This window comes from Diabrotica virgifera, chromosome 10 (assembly GCF_917563875.1).
Source record: "Diabrotica virgifera virgifera chromosome 10, PGI_DIABVI_V3a".
Classification (NCBI taxonomy): Eukaryota; Metazoa; Arthropoda; class Insecta; order Coleoptera; family Chrysomelidae; genus Diabrotica; species Diabrotica virgifera.
In genome coordinates this window covers 57,516,413-57,537,461 of record NC_065452.1, presented here as the reverse complement: position 1 = coordinate 57,537,461, position 21,049 = coordinate 57,516,413, and the positions used below count along the sequence as shown (strand labels likewise).

The 21,049-nt window shown below is 35.5% G+C and overlaps 1 protein-coding gene across 1 annotated transcript in view; it reads right to left on the bottom strand.

The window, feature by feature from the left end:
- Positions 1-1,641: 1,641 nt before the first annotated feature.
- The window catches only part of LOC126878461 (kin of IRRE-like protein 1), a 300,029-nt gene continuing 280,621 nt past the window's right edge, over positions 1,642-21,049 (bottom strand). The window contains exons 4-7 of the mRNA XM_050641197.1: positions 6,994-7,204; positions 6,787-6,914; positions 5,441-5,609; positions 1,642-1,806 (exon numbers count right to left, since the gene is read on the bottom strand). Of these exons, the coding sequence (XP_050497154.1) occupies positions 1,670-1,806; positions 5,441-5,609; positions 6,787-6,914; positions 6,994-7,204 (645 nt within the window). The 3' untranslated portion in view covers positions 1,642-1,669. The remainder of the gene's footprint in view (positions 1,807-5,440; positions 5,610-6,786; positions 6,915-6,993; positions 7,205-21,049) is intronic.

Below are 21,049 nucleotides of genomic sequence, written 5' to 3'. Positions count from 1 at the left end.
ATATCTTTTACTTTCTTGTGTAGATTAAATAGATCGTATCTTTTTTGAAGGTCGTCGATCTCTTTTCTCTTCAAAGTGTTTTTCTTTTGCCTGCTTTATCATCTTTCTTATCTGGTGGTTAATCTCCCTGTATTTATTGTTATCTTTGTTCTTATGTTGTCTCCGTTGTTCCATCATATTAAGTATCTCGTCGTTCATCCATTCTTTATTTCTTTTTGTAGAAGTCTTCAGTATTTCTTTGCACGGTTCTAATGGGCAATGTTTTAGTCGATCCCAGTGCTCGTCAATATCATTGGTGTCTATGTTCAGTTTGCTACAGTTCATATGCAGTTCATGTTGGAGGCATTCTTTTATATCTTGTTGTTTAAGCTTACTTGTGTCTGTTGTAGGAGTTCTGTGATGTCTTTTAATGTTTTTAAGTGTGAATGTAATCCTGGCGATAAGTGGGTTATGGTCTGAGGCCACGTCTACTCCGGGATATGCTTTCACAGCTTTAACAGCATTACGGTATCTTTCATTTATCATAATGTAGTCTATCTGGTTCCTAACTACTTTCTCCGATGTATCTGCGGGCGATCGCCATGTATAGAGTCGTCTGTTTGGTAGCTTGAAAAATGTGTTTGTAATAATCAAATTCTGCTCTTGGCAAAATTGTATTAGACGATCTCCTCTCTCGTTACGATTTCCCAGACCATAATTTGCCACACACCTTTCGCTTTGCCCCCTTCCAATTTTTGCGTTGAGATCACCTAGGGCCTAGGACTATCGTGATTTCTCTAGTTTTAGTTATTTTCAGTGCCTTTTCGATATCCCGATAAAACAACTCAACCTCTTCTTCGTAGGCATTCGCCGTAGGAGCATACACTTGTATCAAGTTCAATCTGGCGTGAGGTGTCACTAACTTTAATGCCATTACTCTTTTTGAGATAGGGAAAAAGCCTTCTACTGCTCTGTTAGATTTTTATTAACTATGACTGCCACGCCGTGTCGATGTTGATTGTCCTCGCTACCGGAATAATATATTGTGGCTTCATTTGTTGAGAAACAACCTAAGTTGGTCCACCTGGCTTCACTGATACCCAGTACATCAATATTCACCTATTCAGGAAATATTAGACATCAAAAATGACCAAATTTTTAAGTGGGTCGATTTCTTTGCACGTAAGTTTAGTTGTAGCGATTACAGATCTTATATTATTTCATCCATTAGCATATTGAATACAAATGGGCTGAGGCGTCTTCCTGCCTGATTCCCCCTTGGTATATTGGCCATAATGAGGCAAGTATTGGCGTAGTGAGTAAATTTCTTATAGGTTCATTTTGTTGGACTTTTGCCTTGATAGTTTATGTTAACCACTCTACGATTTTATCAAATATTATTAGGTTGAATTAGTTTAATATTTATTTATAAATGTGAATTACTGCAGTTATAAAAAGCTGTGCTTATTTATAAAACATGTTAAATTAGAATATTTTAAAATGATTCAACTGATTGCTTTCAAATATAATAACGTATACCCTGTTAACAAGAATCCCCACTAAAATATCCCCACTAATTTTATTTTTTAAGAGATATTCCGAAAAACAGATTACATTAACAATGATTTACTTAACATTAATAAGAATACCCAGTTATTTACAAATTAATATATCCGAAAGATAAAAATCTTCAACTTCCTCGGTTTAGATCAAGGTTGCTAAAATAGCAGGATGTGTATATGTAAGAAACTATGATGAGAGCGAAGATGTTGAATGAGCTGTTGGACAATCCAGCAGAGCCTGTTTGCATTGCAGCTGGCATTTCACCTAAAATAAAGATAAACATGTTAGTACATAATGTATATAGATATATGTTCAGCTTCATAACGTCAAACGACGTTGTCCGACTCCCAAACACCCCTGTTTTCTGTTCTGAGTTAGTTCTTTATTTAGATTTCGAATGCTAATCGCTTTCCTATAGTAAAAGCCACAGTTAGAATGCAGTGTAGGTAAGATAGGGCAATGTATTTCTAATGGGAGAACGGCCGACCAGGTTGCCGGTTTGTCCCGAGCGGCGCATCAGAACCGGATTTAAGAATCTTAGCACTGGAATATACGCGCACACAACCATTTCTTACGGTTGTATAAAAGACTATCATTATTGTTTCAACTAAAGCATGATTCAATCATCAATGATTGAAGTTACATTGTTTCATCTCAATGAGAGTTACATTGTTGAACTAAACAATAAAATGAAGAAAAATACTATAACAAAGTAAAATATATTAAAACTACTAAGTATATACTATACTGCTATATCTACTATAACTCCCATAGTTCAGCTTTGTGGTTGTCTTCCTCGTTTTTTATTCGCCGGGGGTCACCTATTCGGTGACCCAAAATGGGGCTCACATACCCATACCTTATAAGCTGTTTTCTCTCAAATATCCTCAACTATAGTGCCCTATATACACATTTGTTGTTTTTTTACTTCATTCCTTATTCTTTAGGCTCTTGATACTCTCATCGATCTTCTGATGTGATCCGTTTTCGTGGCTTCGACCTTTTTCTTATATTTCTCGGTTATTTTACATGTTTCGGCTCCGTGTGTGTGTGTGTGTGTGTGTGTGTGTGTGTGTGTGTGTGTGTGTGTGTGTGTGTGTGTGTGTGTGTGTGTGTGTGTGTGTGTGTGTGTGTGTGTGTGTGTGTGTGTGTGTGTGTGTGTGTGTGTGTGTGTGTGTGTGTGTGTGTGTGTGTGTGTGTGTGTGTGTGTGTGTGTGTGTGTGTGTGTGTGTGTGTGTGTGTGTGTGTGTGTGTGTGTGTGTGTGTGTGTGTGTGTGTGTGTGTGTGTGTGTGTGTGTGTGTGTGTGTGTGTGTGTGTGTGTGTGTGTGTGTGTGTGTGTGTGTGTGTGTGTGTGTGTGTGTGTGTGTGTGTGTGTGTGTGTGTGTGTGTGTGTGTGTGTGTGTGTGTGTGTGTGTGTGTGTGTGTGTGTGTGTGTGTGTGTGTGTGTGTGTGTGTGTGTGTGTGTGTGTGTGTGTGTGTGTGTGTGTGTGTGTGTGTGTGTGTGTGTGTGTGTGTGTGTGTGTGTGTGTGTGTGTGTGTGTGTGTGTGTGTGTGTGTGTGTGTGTGTGTGTGTGTGTGTGTGTGTGTGTGTGTGTGTGTGTGTGTGTGTGTGTGTGTGTGTGTGTGTGTGTGTGTGTGTGTGTGTGTGTGTGTGTGTGTGTGTGTGTGTGTGTGTGTGTGTGTGTGTGTGTGTGTGTGTGTGTGTGTGTGTGTGTGTGTGTGTGTGTGTGTGTGTGTGTGTGTGTGTGTGTGTGTGTGTGTGTGTGTGTGTGTGTGTGTGTGTGTGTGTGTGTGTGTGTGTGTGTGTGTGTGTGTGTGTGTGTGTGTGTGTGTGTGTGTGTGTGTGTGTGTGTGTGTGTGTGTGTGTGTGTGTGTGTGTGTGTGTGTGTGTGTGTGTGTGTGTGTGTGTGTGTGTGTGTGTGTGTGTGTGTGTGTGTGTGTGTGTGTGTGTGTGTGTGTGTGTGTGTGTGTGTGTGTGTGTGTGTGTGTGTGTGTGTGTGTGTGTGTGTGTGTGTGTGTGTGTGTGTGTGTGTGTGTGTGTGTGTGTGTGTGTGTGTGTGTGTGTGTGTGTGTGTGTGTGTGTGTGTGTGTGTGTGTGTGTGTGTGTGTGTGTGTGTGTGTGTGTGTGTGTGTGTGTGTGTGTGTGTGTGTGTGTGTGTGTGTGTGTGTGTGTGTGTGTGTGTGTGTGTGTGTGTGTGTGTGTGTGTGTGTGTGTGTGTGTGTGTGTGTGTGTGTGTGTGTGTGTGTGTGTGTGTGTGTGTGTGTGTGTGTGTGTGTGTGTGTGTGTGTGTGTGTGTGTGTGTGTGTGTGTGTGTGTGTGTGTGTGTGTGTGTGTGTGTGTGTGTGTGTGTGTGTGTGTGTGTGTGTGTGTGTGTGTGTGTGTGTGTGTGTGTGTGTGTGTGTGTGTGTGTGTGTGTGTGTGTGTGTGTGTGTGTGTGTGTGTGTGTGTGTGTGTGTGTGTGTGTGTGTGTGTGTGTGTGTGTGTGTGTGTGTGTGTGTGTGTGTGTGTGTGTGTGTGTGTGTGTGTGTGTGTGTGTGTGTGTGTGTGTGTGTGTGTGTGTGTGTGTGTGTGTGTGTGTGTGTGTGTGTGTGTGTGTGTGTGTGTGTGTGTGTGTGTGTGTGTGTGTGTGTGTGTGTGTGTGTGTGTGTGTGTGTGTGTGTGTGTGTGTGTGTGTGTGTGTGTGTGTGTGTGTGTGTGTGTGTATGTGAAAAAATGGCTTGGATGCGGGTCCGTTAGCCACAGATTTTTATTTTATTTTTACCTCAATTTATTAGTTTTGTTATATTCCCACCTATCTGACTCAAATGACTATATTTGTTTCTTTCAAGTAGTTTATGAGTAATTTAAATATTTCCATTTTATGACAACTTAGTAGATATTCTATACTAATTGGAAAATGAACTTGTGTTTGTCGTAAATTGTAATACAATTGATTTATATATCTCTCGTTAATTTTGCATTCAAAGAAAATATGGTTCAAATCTCTAATCGAAACATTATCACAAAAACAGACTGATGAATTAACTATTCCTAATTTGTGCAGATGTGCCTCATATTTTCCGTGTCGAGTTTTTAATCTGACGATAGTAGAAATATCTTGCTTTGGCAGGTTATACTTAAATATGTATTCAGGTGGCGGAGGAAGTTCTTGATGTAAAGAAAAATATAAATTTTTTGATATGCTTGAAATATTTTTCCATTGTTTTTTCCATATTTTATTTATTCTATCTTTGACGTCATTTATTGCATCTGTCGATAAGATCTGAGTTAGGATCTCACCATTTTTATTTGCATCTTTGGCCAACTCATCCACTTTCTCATTACCCAGTATACCGGCATGCCCTTTTGCCCATATAAATACTACTTCCACTTTAGACAAATTATTTTTTATATTACATAAAATTTTTGATTTGTATGAATTAAAATCAGTGTTTTGAATTGCATGTATTGCAGATCTGGAGTCTGTTATTATCACAGCTTTTTCAATATTATTCTCTTTGATCCATTCTAGAGCTTTTTCGATGGCTATAATCTCAGCTGTATTTTTTGATTGTAGTTGATATTGAGTTGTTCTGCTTCAGCGTCAATAGAGAGGTATTTTGTCTTTTCTAAATTGATATTTAATACCCATTTATGATATTATTCAATTAGTTTTCTAAGCATATATTCCATGTCGTCTTTGTCATCTGAGATCACCACCTGATCATCTACAAACCGTAAAGTATAATGCAATCCTGATCATCCAATTGAATACCCATTCCTTTGACTTTCCGTTTCCATTGTTTCAAAGCTTCAGAGATACAAATCTTAAACAGAGTCGGAGAGATACAACATCCCTGTCTGAGAAAGTAATTAATTTCTTCAAAATATTTAATCAGTGAAAACTAAAAACTTACCATTCAATACATGAACTCGTATACTTGCTACATCAGCATTTGAAGGGCTGCATGAATATTTTCCAGAGTCCGATATACCAGCGTTCTGGATGAGTAAGAAACTTGTAGTAACATCGCCCTTTTCGGTTATCACGCTTACCCCACCACGGCTGGAATCGTAGCTGATCACCTGTGGAAACAAAGAAGATTACTACATTTCATTTAAAAACAATAAAGAAAAAATTGAATTAATTTGTCTGCCTAAAGGTACGTATCTATTACGTTGGTGCTCCGTGCTCCGTGTGGATACGGCATGCGCTCCTCTACATATAAACCGCCACCGATTGGATCGCCGAGGGTCGAGATCGCCCGGAGCGGCGCTTACCCTCGGCGATCCAATCGGTTGGATTACCTTTAGACATACAAGTGCTTTTATTAGAACTATTTAGAAATGTGAGACATAATACTTTCGAAGACGCAAAGTGACAAGGTAAACAAATTCTAAAAATGACACAGAGAGTAAGGAAGACAAAGAAAATGTCATGATTAAAATAATGCAAAAATGAATGTACGAAAATGAAGAAATGAAAAGCGAAATAAAATAAAAAAGGAAAAACAAATGGAAAGTAATAAACAACTACAGGAGATATAAAGGAAGAAGACAGGCAATTAAAAAAAGAAGTGAAACAATTACAATACAGAATGCAACAACTGGAGAAAACAAGTAAAAAGAAAAGTTTGATTATATCGGGATTAAAAATCAAGATCAAATTGCCAATTAGTCTTATCTTCAAGAGAAACAAACAGACTAGAGGAAGAAATAAATAAAATGTTAGAGGATCTAGTCAAGCAGGAGATGAGATAAGATAGACAAAGAATGGCAGACCATATAGATAGCCATGTTGGAAGCAGAGGAAAACTATATAGGAAGAGTTCATATAAAGAGACATCAAGACTGGTTCCATGAAAAATGTAGGAATGCTTTAGGAAGAAGAAACAATACACAGAAACCGAGTACAAAATATAGAGACACAATACGATCGAAAACTATGTGACTAAGAGAAGAGAAGTTGCAGAAAGAATTTACAGAAAGAAGAGAACATCTAGTAAAGGATTTGAAAAACATAGAAGTCTAAGAAGTGAGATAGGCGCTTAGGAATACGAGAAATAGGGCAACAAAAGAATAATCGAGGTTTAAAACAATGGGATTCGCTATCAACGAATTTATTCAACCTCGTATTAGAACAAATCGTAAGAAGATTAAATATGAGCACAAACAGGACTATTTTCCTTTGCAAGGAACAGTGCATAGCATAAGCAGATGATATGGTGATACTAGCGAGAATGAAAAAAAACATTATACTTACATCGTCATGATGATACCAAAATATATAGGCTGGTGGCTCAGGACTAAATCTTATGGAGCAGGTTAGGTTAATGGTACTACCTTTATCGACATGTAGATCTGGTCCTCCTAGAATCTGAGCGGTAGGTACTATAAAAAAGCAACAAAATTTGAAATTGCTATATTCAATTGTTTTAAACACGACTCATGAAATAGAAAAATAACTTACCGACTACATTTAAGTTGACGAAATAACTTTTTACTGGTTGAGTACTAATCTGACATTCATAAGTACCAGCATCTCTCTTTTGAGCCCACTTAATCTGCAATGTCCAGTCGTCTGTTTCAGGATGATGATTTGCTTGAAAACGTTGATCACTCGTATAGGTATAGCTGCCTACTGTGAGGATATGAATGTCTCTGTGTCTGATCCATGACACCTAAAAAAATATTGGTTAAACACTGTGAAACTCGTCAACTAATATCGATAGATTAATCGATAAGGACACTTATCGAAAAGTGTAATGAATACAATGAAGAAAAGTGTAATGAATACAATGAACCTCCTCATTTGGCATTTTTGTTGATTATAATAAGGTATTCGACTCCATAGAACTCTGGGCCGTATTAGAAGGAATAAATAACGCAAGGATTGATTCCATATAACGGCGAGAGGAGTTAGACAGAGAGGCACTATCTCTCTAAAATTATTTACTCTTTCATTTTAGAAGATGTGTTCAAGAAGGTAAATTGGGAACAACGCGGAATTAAAATTGATGGCATATCTTTAAGTAATCTAAGATTTGTCGGTGATATAGCACTCATAAGCAACAATGCAGAGGAACTAGTCTACATGCTAAAGGAGCTTAAACAGGAATCTGAAAAAGTCGGTTTTAAAATGAACTTCATCATCATCAATGGTGCTTCAGCCCTATAAAAGAGCCTCGACCTTCCCAAGTCTATTACGCCAGTCGATCCTATCCATTGCCAACCGTTGCCAGTTTGCTGCGCCTATTTTTCTCCCATCCTCATCCACACCATCCTTCCATCTGAGTTTTGGCCTACCCCTATTTCTACTTTCCACAGGTTGTGGCATAAGGGTTCTTCTAGGAAGGTTGTTCTGCTGTGATCTTGCTAGATGTCCTGCCCATCTTAGTGTCCATATTCTTATAAGAGATACTACGTCTTTACCACCAAATTTTTGTTTATAGCTGTGGTATACCTCGTAGTTGTACCTCCTCCTCCAAACACCATTTTCACAAATGCCACCGAATATTCCTCTCAGGATACTTCGTTCATATATAAGCAGAAGGTTTTCATCTGTCTTAGAAATGGTCCATGCCTCTGATCCATATGCCAACACTGGTTGTATAAGGGTTTTGTATTTGGTTATCTTTGTTTTTTGGCTTAAGTTTCTGCTTCTCATATGTCTACTCAGTCCAAAATAGCATTTGTTTGCTAAGATTATCCTTCGTTTGATTTCTTTCGTCATGACGTTCTCCTTGGTGATCAGGGAGCCTAAGTATGTAAATTTGTCCACCACTTCAAAGGTAGAGTTATCAACCGTGAATTGGTGACCAATGTTTCTGGCTCTATTGTTGGGTGTTGATGTCATCATCTTAGTTTTCTCCTCGTTTACTTGCAGGCCCATATTTTTTGAGGCATTTGAGAAGGTGGTATACATTTCTTCTAGCTTGCGTGTTGTGCGGGCAACTAGGTCCACGTCATCTACATATGCCAAAATTTGGGATGATTTATTAAAAATATTTCCTCTGTTGTCTATTCGGGCATCTCTGACCGTAGTGTTGCCCAAATGCAAGACCAAGACGAGACTTAGACAGTCTTGGTCTTGGCCTTGCGCCAGTACACCTGGTCTTGGTCTTGGTCTTGGTATTGCGCTCCCGGTCTTGGTCTTGGTCTTGCAGCAAGAGTCTTGCAAGTCTCGCAGTTGCCTATTGGCCTATTGCCTATCTTTGAACAACGTGACAGAGATGTACATTTTAAGCTAGGATATCATAGCCATAGTAAAGACCAGCCAAATTAATAAATATCTAGACCAGCGGTTCTCAATCTGGGGTGCATGTACCACTTGAGGTACTAAACAGCTTGTGGTACTAAACAGCTAAAATCAGCACCACAATTATTATTATACTTAATTAGATTACCTATCTAGATACCTATTTCAGTTAGGTGGTAACAAAAATAATAAAAATTATTTTGTGGTTCATGACTCAAAAAGATTGAGAATTACTGATCTAGACAACTGATACCGGGTGGAGTTTGAACCCATGATCAAAGTGATCCGTGCCTATGTTCTAACTAACTCAAGTTTATTAGAAACTTATATATTTTATTATCCAATATAAGCGAATGAATAAAAAAACATAATGTTAAGAGAATATGAGGTTATCGTCGTAATTTCAGTATTTTATAAATGCTAGAATATTCTACAGAGTGATTCTCGGTCTGTGAAAAAACACACTTTTATTGGTACACCCGGTGTACAATGACAATAATTGATCTCTCTAGCAACAATAATATTACAGCGATATTTTATAAAAATAAGACAACATATTAAAAAACTCACTTAAATCGGACAACAGGCTTAGGATATTCAAGACATTAACAATGACCCGTTTTTAAGGTGGTGAGTAAATTTTTTGGAGAAGTGTATATCGTTAATTTCGGTATTTTATTTACACTGTTCTTTTGTCTCGTTATCATACTTTTAAATATTAGCCGCGCTGTTTCGGCAAATTTTGTGTAACCCAGTGATCTCATAGCATAGGGCATAGCACATTCAGCAAAAACAATACATAATAGTCTTACTGTTCTATATACCGATAAGATTAAATTTGTGGTGTTTAAATTCCTAGAAAACTAATAATGAAAAAAATTAATTACTTATTAGGTATATTTTTTATCAGCAAGGTGACATATTTTTAAAAACTTTGGATACGATATTTGATATTATTATTGGCGTCGCAAAGCAAGAATGTTATGTTATGATTAGAAGGCGACTATTCTCATAACCCGGACAACTAATTTTAGAGAAGTCGTCTGCTGGGAAGTAATGTACAAAATATTTTATTTTTACATTGTAATAATGACCTGAGTACGTGTCAAATGTGTCAAGTGTTCTTTAAATGGATATTTTGACTCGCTATGTATGTTTATGGTATTGTTCGTAGTGAGCATAAGTCCAATTTTCAAAATTTTTGTTACAAATTTTTTTTGTTTCTTATAGCCGAACTAATATACTCCCTAAAACAACCCTCAGTTCTAACTGCAAGACGCATGAGTCTCGCAGGCTAAGTCTTGGTTTTGGTCTTGCTAAAATTAGGCGGTCTTGGTCTTGGTCTTGGTCTTGCGAAAACGCAAGAACAAGACCAAGACTGCAAGACCAAGACCGATTTTGGGCAACACTATCTGATCGCCTTTTCCAGAGCTACGTTGAAGTGAAAATAAACTTAAATAAAACAAAAGTGATGACTAATCAAGATATCACAATCGACTTGGATGGAAGTGGGATCGAAAGTGTCGAAGAGTATATATACCTAGGTCACACGATCAAACTAGGCAAACAGAATCAGACGGCAGAAATAACTAGAAGAATCCAAATAACTTAAGCAGTAGGAAGACTCGTAGTAAGACTCAGTGATGTGTTGAAAAACAAAAAGATACTAATAAATCTAAAGAAAAGGATATTCAACAGTTGTATTCAGTTATGACCTATGAAATGGAGAAGATGCCAGTTACAGGGGTATCAGCCAATAGATTGAGAACGACACAGAGGGCGTTCAATGAGCTGTGTTAGGAGTATTTCTGAGGGAACATATACGAAATGAGGATGGTAGCCTCTGAGGACCAAAGTGGAAGATGTAATTAAAAGAATTACGCAAATGAAATGGAACTGGGTGTGACACGTGGCATGACAAAACATCGACATTGGACCACGCAAGCACAGTCGTAGTATAGGAAGACTACAAAAACGATGGCTAGACGACATTCAAGCAAAAATGGAGAGACACTTGCATTAAATAGCACAAAACAGAGAAAATGAAGAACGAATGGGGAGGTCTCTGTCTAGAAGTGGATGCAAACAGGCTAAAGAAGAAGAAGAATTTTCTGTACTTCTAATTATATATTACACGTTATCTTTTGTCTTGATAACTTATTTTTATTTTAAAATGCATTATTTTATAATATAGTTGCAAATTTTGAATTACTTTATTTCATAGTTCTCAGACACACATATTTACATGTTTCCCCCATTGCAATAAAATTTAAACGAGCTCTAAATATTCCACATACTTCTTAATAAATGAGACCAGATGCTACAAGAGATACTGCTTAAGAATGCAAAACCTAAGAAATGATAAATCGACCGAAATGGGGTGATATGTTTCCGAAATACTATCCAGTAAAATTAGCCTGATATGTATGAACTCTTAGGAAAATTGAAATTTGGAGATATAAGTATGAGCATTTGGGGATTTAAGTGAACGACGAGGAAACTTACTAAACTTGGAATATATTCATATCCCCATCCAGATATCACGCTGATTCAGATACCACAAATACCTTCAGCCACATGCAAGACCCATTCTGACTTCATTTAGAGATAATTCTAACTTCTCTTAATTTTATTCCTTTGTTTTTACACCATTAGTAAGTCAGTATAATATATCAAAAATTAATAACTTTATACACTTCTCCAAGAAATTAAGGCATCACCTTAAAAATTGGTAATTTTTAATATCTCCAATTTCCTAAACCTGTTGTCCGATTCAAGTGATTTTTTAACGTGTTACAGCCTTATTCTTTAACAATATCGCTGTAATAATATTGTTGCTGGACATGTAAATTGTCATTGTATACCGGGTGTACCAATCAAATTGGGACTTTTTTTCAAAGTTCGCGTGACCCTCTGGAATATTACAGCACTTATAAAATACTGAAATTAAAACCCAAGTATAGCCTTATGTTTTCTTAACATTCTGTTTTTTTATTCATTCGCTTATATTGGATAATAAAAAGGTTGGGTACTTAAACAACTAGACTTGTTTTTCATCAATACGGGGTGTTTTTAAATAAGTATGCCAAACTTTAAGGGGTAAGTCTGCATAAAAAAATGACAGTTTTGTGTTATAAACGTATGTCAGCAAATGCTTCGTTTCCGAGATAGGGGGTGTTGAAATTTTTCTTACAAACTGACGATTTATTTATTGCTCTAAAACCGGTTGAGATATGCAAATGAAATTTGGTAGTTTTTAAGAGGTAGTTATTGTGCATTTTTTGACACAATTAGGAGTTTTATTTTCACCATTGGCGCAAGGGTCATATTACCCATATACGCGCCAATGGTGAATATTAAATTCCTGACTGTAGTTTATTTATGCGTTCAAGCTTCAATGTCTAGCTTTCAATTTCGTATTGTAGTATCGAAAACACGTAACATCTTAGAGCTCTTACTCTCATTTCTAGTCTAAGCTCTTTATTGCACAGAGTCATTTCCATTTTTTACAAATGCATTTCTTCCTCTTTCTATCTCGGCACTTATTTGTGTTGTTCCATCATTATTTTCTCAAATCCAGGTTCCCTGTTATTTGTATTTATTTTTATCAACCCTTTCTATCGGTACATCCCTCAAATATATGTTTGATCGTTTATTTGTTTTCATTGTTATTATCATGTATTTGGTCTTTTTTTATATTTATTTTTAGTCCATATTTTTCACAGAAACTGTTTATTTTGTTTAGTAGTTGGTGGAGTTTGTCAGCACAGATTACCATACTTACGATGTCATCTCCATGTCTTATATTGCTAATAGTTCTTTCGTTAATTATATTATTCCTTCACTTCCAGATAGTAATGTACCTTCAAAAATAGATTCACATGTTACAGTTCAAGTTGATTCTCAGTTAGAGGTTGACTATTCCTAGTTCGAGTCAACTCCAACTGAAACGAGCAGTAAGAGTTGATTTGAAAAATTTAATTCAAATTTTACTAGTTGAAGTAGGCTCTTCCTAATATTTGTTAGTAAAAGTAGATTATACGATTTATACGAATATAACCTCACGTGCTTTTTGGATGAGTGTGCGTCTCTTTGTTTTGACCGTTTCAACTACTTATCACGATCTAGTCCAGATTCGATTTTTTTGCACAAACTTACTCAAAAAGAGGTCCTTAGAACAAATCCACAGGGTTCCAGGCAGCACCGTGGTCGAAAAATTGTTTAAAAGTTATGTATGTACCAAGTCAGTAAAGAGCCTTTATTGAGGTGGTGCACACAAAAATTTTATCGCCAATCATAAAAAACATTAACACACTTACTTTCAATTTAAGAAATTTTTCAATTTTAGACGAAATAAAAATTTCGTATGACAGTAACGACAGATGACTTTTGCATGATGGACGGTTTCGATGTTTAATCGATAATTATCAATTTTGAATACCTAATTACTAAATCTATAAAGTTTTGATTTATTTTGTATGAATATAATTTCAAAATACTTCAGAATTTCACTTTTTGACATAAAGTTTATTAATAATGAAAGAATATGGTAATTAAAGAATTAAAGAATAAGGTAAATTTTGTACAATATTTTTAATAATTAAAGTAAATAAATTTTAAGTTCACTCAAATAAATAATCGATTACTGCCATCGAACACTTATATTTAATATCGGTTATTTTGATTAATAATCCCGGCAGGTAAAGTAAAATTCTTCTTTCAGTACACAAAAGTGTTACTTTACTGCCGCAAATGAGGGCAAATGAGTACAATAATTAATGACTTTAGTGACGGTTGGCGATAAACAATTTTATTTTAAACAAATATGCAAAAATAATTTTTTCACTTCGGGCAATTTTTTTTTAGATTCTTCGGGTCCTTTTTTTTTCAAAAATTGACTGTTGTCGAGTTATATGCGATTTAAAATTTGAAAAACGCGAAAATAACCATTTTCAAGGTTTAATAACTCGGTTAAAAATAATTATTATGAAATTCAGAAACTGATCAAATCAAAGATTACAGCCCCCTCTATAAGATCCTGATCAAAGTTTTGTCATTTCATTACTAAGATGTTTTTTAATTATCAACAATTTAAGCGTGTATTGAGGCGGCCGTCAAGTGAGTGCGAGTGAGATGGACCATTGGACGACCGGAATGGTGCATCTTTGTCGCACTTACCTTTAACAGCTGCCTAATACGCACTTAGCGCTCATTGTTATTAATTAAGAACAACAGCTTAGTAATAAAATAATGACAAACATTTCTTCAAGATCTTGTAGAGGGGGCTATAAACTTTGGTTTGGTCACTTTCTGACTTTCATAATAATTATTTTTAATCGAATTATTAAGCCTTCAAAATGGCTGTTTTCGCATTTTTCAAATTTAAATCGCGTATAACACGACAACAATCAATTTTAGATAAAAATCACAAGATACCTTTTTTGCTCAGAATGACCCAAATGATCTAAAAAACAGCGGTTCTCAATATTTTTAAGTCATGTACCACCAAATACTTTTTATTATTTTTGGTACCATCTAACTGAAATATCTATCTAGCTAGGTAATCTAATCAACTATAATTAGTGGTGCTGATTTTGGCTGTTTTTGTGTTTTGTGTGCCACCTTAAATAGTGATATGTACCACCAGTGGTACATGTACCACACATTCAAAACCGCTGATCTAAAAAAATTCTTCGAAGTGAAAAAATTATTTTTTGTGAATTTGTTTTAAAAAATTGTTTAATCCATTTTTCGACCAAGGTACCGAATGGCATCCAGTGGACTTTTTATAAGAATCTCTTTTTGTGTAAGTTTGCGAAAAAAAAAATTGAATCGGAGTAATTTACCTAACGGGGGCGACGATAGATCCTGGACTAACTTGAACATACCCGGTAACATTTAATTTCAAGAATCGGTTGTTTGTGTGAATCAGAATCAACTCTTACTAAATGGCATTGGGAAGAGTATACTTTTTCTAGTTGGAGTCTACTTTTACTAGTAAATGTTGCGTATAAATTTTCATTTTAAATTTATGTTATATCTTCCGATTATATATACGGAACACAGAATGTCACTCGCTGACATTCTGTCACTTGTTGACATTTTGTCACTTGTCGAGATAGTGTCATGCATAATATACAATTTGTGTACATTACATTACATTACTGGAATAAAGTATAAATTACGAATTAGGAGTTTATTTCCAAAAGCATCGACCACTATATTTACAATATAGGAAGTACATACGAACATAACAGTTGGCGACGAGAACGGAGCGAATTGCGGTTACATATTTTTGTTATAAATTAATCCTCAAGTGCGGAACAACGTGAGAAGATGCAGAACACTGGAGACGTGCCAGCAACCCCAAATCAAAGTGCAGGTGCAGCAACCCCAAATCAAAGTGCAGGTGCAGTAGCTGAGACGGTCCATCATACAGTACAGACCGTATTTTCAATAGAATCATATGATGTATCAAAAAAATTCGATAGATGGTTAATGAGGTTAGAAAGTGCATTCAAAGTATTTGGTATTCCACAAGGTAAGCAAGCAGCTTACTTATTACATTACATGGGACCAGAAGCTTATGATATACTCTGTGATAAGTTATCTCCCCAAACACCTGATATGAAATCTTATGATGAGTTAGTAAATATCATGAAAGATCATTACAACCCAGAGCCTCTAGAAATAGCAGAGATTTTTCGTTTCCTACAGAGAAAACAACATGAGGGGGAAAGTATAAAAGAATACTTGACAGTTCTACAAAGATTGTCAATTACGTGTATCTTTGGTGACTACAAAAAGAAAGCATTACGAAATCAATTGGTATTTGGCCTATGTAATGAACGTATACAGAGTAGATTGTTGGAAATAAAAAATCTAACTATCGAAAAGGCCATTGAAGTAGCTTTTAGTATGGAGACATCAGCAAGAGATGCTCAGTTACATCAATCACATGCAGGGATGGTAAATAAACTAAGTGTGGGAAACAAGACTGAAAAATCAGCTAATACAACACCAAGAAATGTGTCGAATAGTAGAGATTATGTTAATAAGAATTTAAATTGTTTTAGGTGTGGGTCGGAGCAACACTTAGCAAATAAATGTCCAAAAAAAGATTTACAATGCCATCGATGTAAGAGGAAGGGCCATTTGAGTAAGGTCTGTATGAAGAGGAATGATACTAGTCAGGTAAATGAGGTAGAAGGTCAATTGGATGAAATTTTACTCATTTCAAGTCAACAGTCTCAATACAGAGAAAAATTTATCATTAAATTACAGGTAAATACTATAAATTTAAATTTTGATGTTGACTCAGGAGCAGCAGTTACGTTAATAAATAATAAAGATTATCAATTGCATTTTCCAAACTTACAGTTATACAATACAAATTTAAAATTAGTTTCATATGTAGGTCAGCCACTAAATATTTTAGGAATGGCAGAGGTACAGGTTAAGTACAGAAACGAAATTAAAAACTTGAACATTTATGTAGTAGAGTCAAATAAACATCCACTTCTAGGGAGGGAGTGGATTAGGCAATTAGGGTTAAATTTACAAAATGAAATCTTTAATGTAGACTTAAATGTGCAATCAAAATTACATAACTTATTTGAAAAATATAGTACAATTTTTAAAAAAGATCTAGGGAAGATTGTGGGCCTACAGGCAAAACTTCAGGTAAAACCCAATATCAACCCATTTTTTATTAAATCAAGGAAGGTACCGCATGCATTACTACCAGAAGTAGAAAGAGAGATACAAAATTTGCAAAATGAGGGTGTATTGAAAAAGGTAAATAGCTCTGAGTTTGCAACACCCATTGTGCCAGTAATTAAAGCAAATGGAACGGTTAGAATATGTGGGGATTTCAAGAGTACGTTAAATAAATACATAGTAGTGGATGAATACCCTTTCCCCACAGTCGAGCAGTTATTCTCTTCAATGGCGGGTGGTGAAAAATTCACAAAAATTGATTTGAAACAGGCTTATTTACAAATGGAAGTAAGAGAAGAGGATCAAAAATATTTGACACTTAGCACTCCAAAAGGACTTTTCCAAAGTACACGGTTAATGTATGGTTTAGCCAGTGCTCCAGCGATTTGGCAAAGGGAGATTGAAAACTTACTTAAGGATATACAGGGGATATCAGTATTCCTGGATGACATTAAGATTACAGGACCAGATGACAATGAACACTTTCAGAGGTTGGAGCTAGTCTTGAGCAGACTACAAAAACATAATATACGGGTAGAGCTTACAATACCGAGCCAAAATCTCAATACCGGTATTTGGTATTTAAAATTTCAAATACCGGGATCCCGGTATTAAAACCGGTATTACGAATAAAAAATATACACGTTATATATTATTTATACTATCCTCAGTTGTTATATCGACTTGTTATTAAATAATATATGAAACCTATTAAATTTTGTTTTGAAATGAGTAGATGTTGTTTATAACATTACATAGAGAGTAGGAATAGATAGATACAAAAAATGTGCAAATAGAAAAACTATATATTTGATTGTAAGATAAATTTTGCATATAATAGGATAGTACTTTTACTTATGGAATTTGCTATTTGTAAATTAATTTAACTTTAAAATATATTAATACAAAGATTAACTTACTGTGACAAATATTTTATATGAATTACTCTGTATTTAGACCACTATATATTTTCAATTATTATTAATAATTCAGAAAATAAGTGAGCCTAATTTATACACCACAATACACAAAAAAATGAAAAATAGATCTGAAAATGTAAAAACAAATCTGATTAATAAATCTTACGGCTTATTTACAAAATAAAGTAGTCTAATTTTAAATATTTAAGAATTTTTATACAACTCATTTTATGTATTTGTATAGACTTCGCCTTAAATTAACGACATTCACGCTTTTAGAAAGCGCTATACCTACTTGACTTGTATGTGTAATAAACGTGTTTAATAAATATTTTTTACAATGATATAGGTTGTTTATCTTCAAAAATAATTTCTTGTAATAGCAAAAAGTATCTTAGAAGAAAGTTTATTGTGCATCAATTCACTTTTTATAAATTAAGCTAATACCGAAATACTGGTATTTTTATTATAAATACCGGTATCGAATACCGGACAAAAATCGTCCGGGATCCCGGTATTCGGGATCCCGGAATTCCGGTATTCGGGATCCCGGAATTCCGGTATTGTAAGCCCTATATACGGGTAACTTTTGAAAAATGTCAGTTTTTAACTAATTCGATTGAATACTGTGGCTATACAATCGATAAAACTGGTATACATAAAACTAAAGATAAAGTGGATGCAATCGCTAATGCAAGAGCACCAACAAATAAAAGGGAAGTTAGAGCTTTTGTTGGTCTATTAAACTATTATGGGCGGTTTTTAAAGAATATAAGTCACATCTTACATTCAATATATAACCTCCTTAAAGATGGTGTAACATTTAGATGGAATAGGGATTGCCAAAAAGCATTTGACAGGGAAAAGAAGAGATTTTCTCAGAAAGGGTTCTTCCTCATTTTGACCCAACTTTACCCCTAGTATTAGCTACAGATGCCAGTCCATATGCAGTGGGTGCAGTACTTTCTCACATCTACCTTGATGGAACTGAACGTCCTATTCAATTTGCATCCCAAATGCTTAGCAAGGTACAGCAAAAATATGCACAAATTAACAAAGAGGCTTATGCTATAATTTATGGAGTAAAAAAATCTACTATTACCTGTTTGGTAGACCTTTTACATTACTGGTTGATAGTCAACCACTCATACAAATCTTGTCACCTTCAAAAAGTTTGCCTACACTTACAACGACAAGAATGCAACACTATGCTTTATTTTTGCAAAGTTTTCAATACAAAATAAAATACAAAAATACTAAAGCTCATTTCAATGCAGATTCTTTGTCCAGATTACCAGCAGTTAATATTTCAAATGTAGCTTATGATGTTGCAGATAAATTAGAAATTATGCAAATTGAAACCCTATCAGTTACAGTAGAAGAAATGGCAAAAGCAACACAAACTGATGCACAGTTACATAGCATACTACAAGGACTAATACGAGGTACAACTATTGAACCTGCACAACGGTTTCATATACCCCAAATAGAATTTACTCTACAGAGTGGGTGCATCTTAAGGAATGATTGTGTTGTAGTACCAGAAAGTCTTCGAAACAGAATATTACAAGAATTACATACTGCCCATTTTGGGGTAGTGAAGATAAAATCTCTTGCACGAAGCCATTGTTGGTGGCCAGGTATTGCTAAAGACAATGAAGTCTTATGCAAAAATTATTCTGCTTGTAACGAACACAAAAGCAATCCTAGTAAAGCACCGGTTCATCCATGGCAAACACCTACAGCACCATTTGAACGTGTCCACATATACTTTGCAGGACCTTTTATGAATAAGTACCTTTTAATACTTGTGGACGCCTATACTAGGTGGCCTGAAGTACATATAGTAAATGATATGACAAGTAAAACTGCAATCAATGTGCTAAGGAAGATTTTTACAACTTTCGGGATTCCGTTTTACTTAGTATCCGATAACGCCCAAAATTTACATTAATTAAGTGCACCATATCACCCCGCTACGAATGGGTTAGCAGAGAGATATATACAAACTGTCAAACAGTCTCTGCGCAATCTAAATTTTAATACAGGGGATAAAGAACTAAAATTAAATAAATTTTTATTCCAATATCGAATTACACCTAACACTACTACAGGCTTAAGCCCTTCAACCCTTATGTTCGGTAGAGCTATTCGGTATAGGTTAGATACATTTAAACCAAAAATTGTTACCAAAAACAGTTAGCGCTGCGCAGTTAACAGTTCGAGTTCGTAGACTACGAACGCGCTTGCGTCTGACGGTTGGCAACGGTTGCTGATCGTTCTACGAACAAACCTATTATATACATGCAGACAAATGGACATTTGGACGCGTAGTAGAAAAACTGGGAAAACTACACTATATAATTAAATTAGATGATTGTCAATATTGGAAAAGACACATTGACCAGATAAGAGCTATAGGAGAAGGAACACCATTACAGTCTGAAAAGAACTTTTTGCCTTATGTACCCAGGGTTATAAATGAATATATCGAGAACCAGACAGCTGCTCGTGAGTCACCGCTAAGAGATGTTAACACCAATATACCAGAGGTATTAATACAATCAGAGCCAATTGATACTAATATGTCACCTCCTCATAGTCCAGGCGCTCGAAGTATCGTTTCCTCGCCTTGCTCAGAGGTTCCGTTGCGCCACTCCAAAAGAGTAATAGAAGCTCCGAAAAGGTTGGATTTATAATTGTAGTATAGTCTTACATTTTACGTTACGTTTATAGTTTTAGTATGGTATTATATCTTAGGAGGGGAAGACTGTTATATCTTCCGATTATATATACGGAACACAGAATGTCACTCGCTGACATTCTGTCACTTGCTGACATTTTGTCACTTGTCGAGATAGTGTCATGCATAATATACAATTTGTGTACATTACATTACATTACATTACTGGAATAAAGTATAAATTACGAATTAGGAGTATATTTCCAAAAGCATCGACCACTATATTTACAATATAAGAAGTACATACGAACATAACAATTTATAATCAACTTTTACTAAAACCAGCCGTTTGAGTTGACTCGAACTAGGAATAGTCAACTCCAACTGGATAATCAACTTGAACTGTAACATTTACATTGCATGGTAATGAAGACATAATACATCCCTGCCTAACTCCTCTCCCTACTTAAATTTCTGGACTAGGTTCGTCATCTACTACAAAATGAGCTATTTGATTCCCGTAAAGCTTTCTTATTATTCGTAAGTTCCTTTTATCTATGTTTTTTGTCTTTATAGAATTTGGACTAATTTTTCATGTCTTACTTTGTCAAATGCTTATTTAAAATCAACGTAACAAACATGCACATCCATATTCATATTCATGCATTTTTGAGCTATCACATGAAAAGCAAATAACACCTTCCTGATTCCTAATCCGTTTCCAAACCCAAACTGACACTCTACCTACACACTCTGCAGTTTATTCGCATAGCTTATGTACTAGATGTACACAGTAGTTGACAGCAATGTCGTCATCAGCAACGAACGAGATGACTATTTGGTTCAGTGTTTGAATATTTTTGGATAACAGTTACTTGTATAATCAGACCGGGCCCTGGAAGTATTTGAGTATACAAAACCTGAGGATCGGCAACTATGTTCGGAT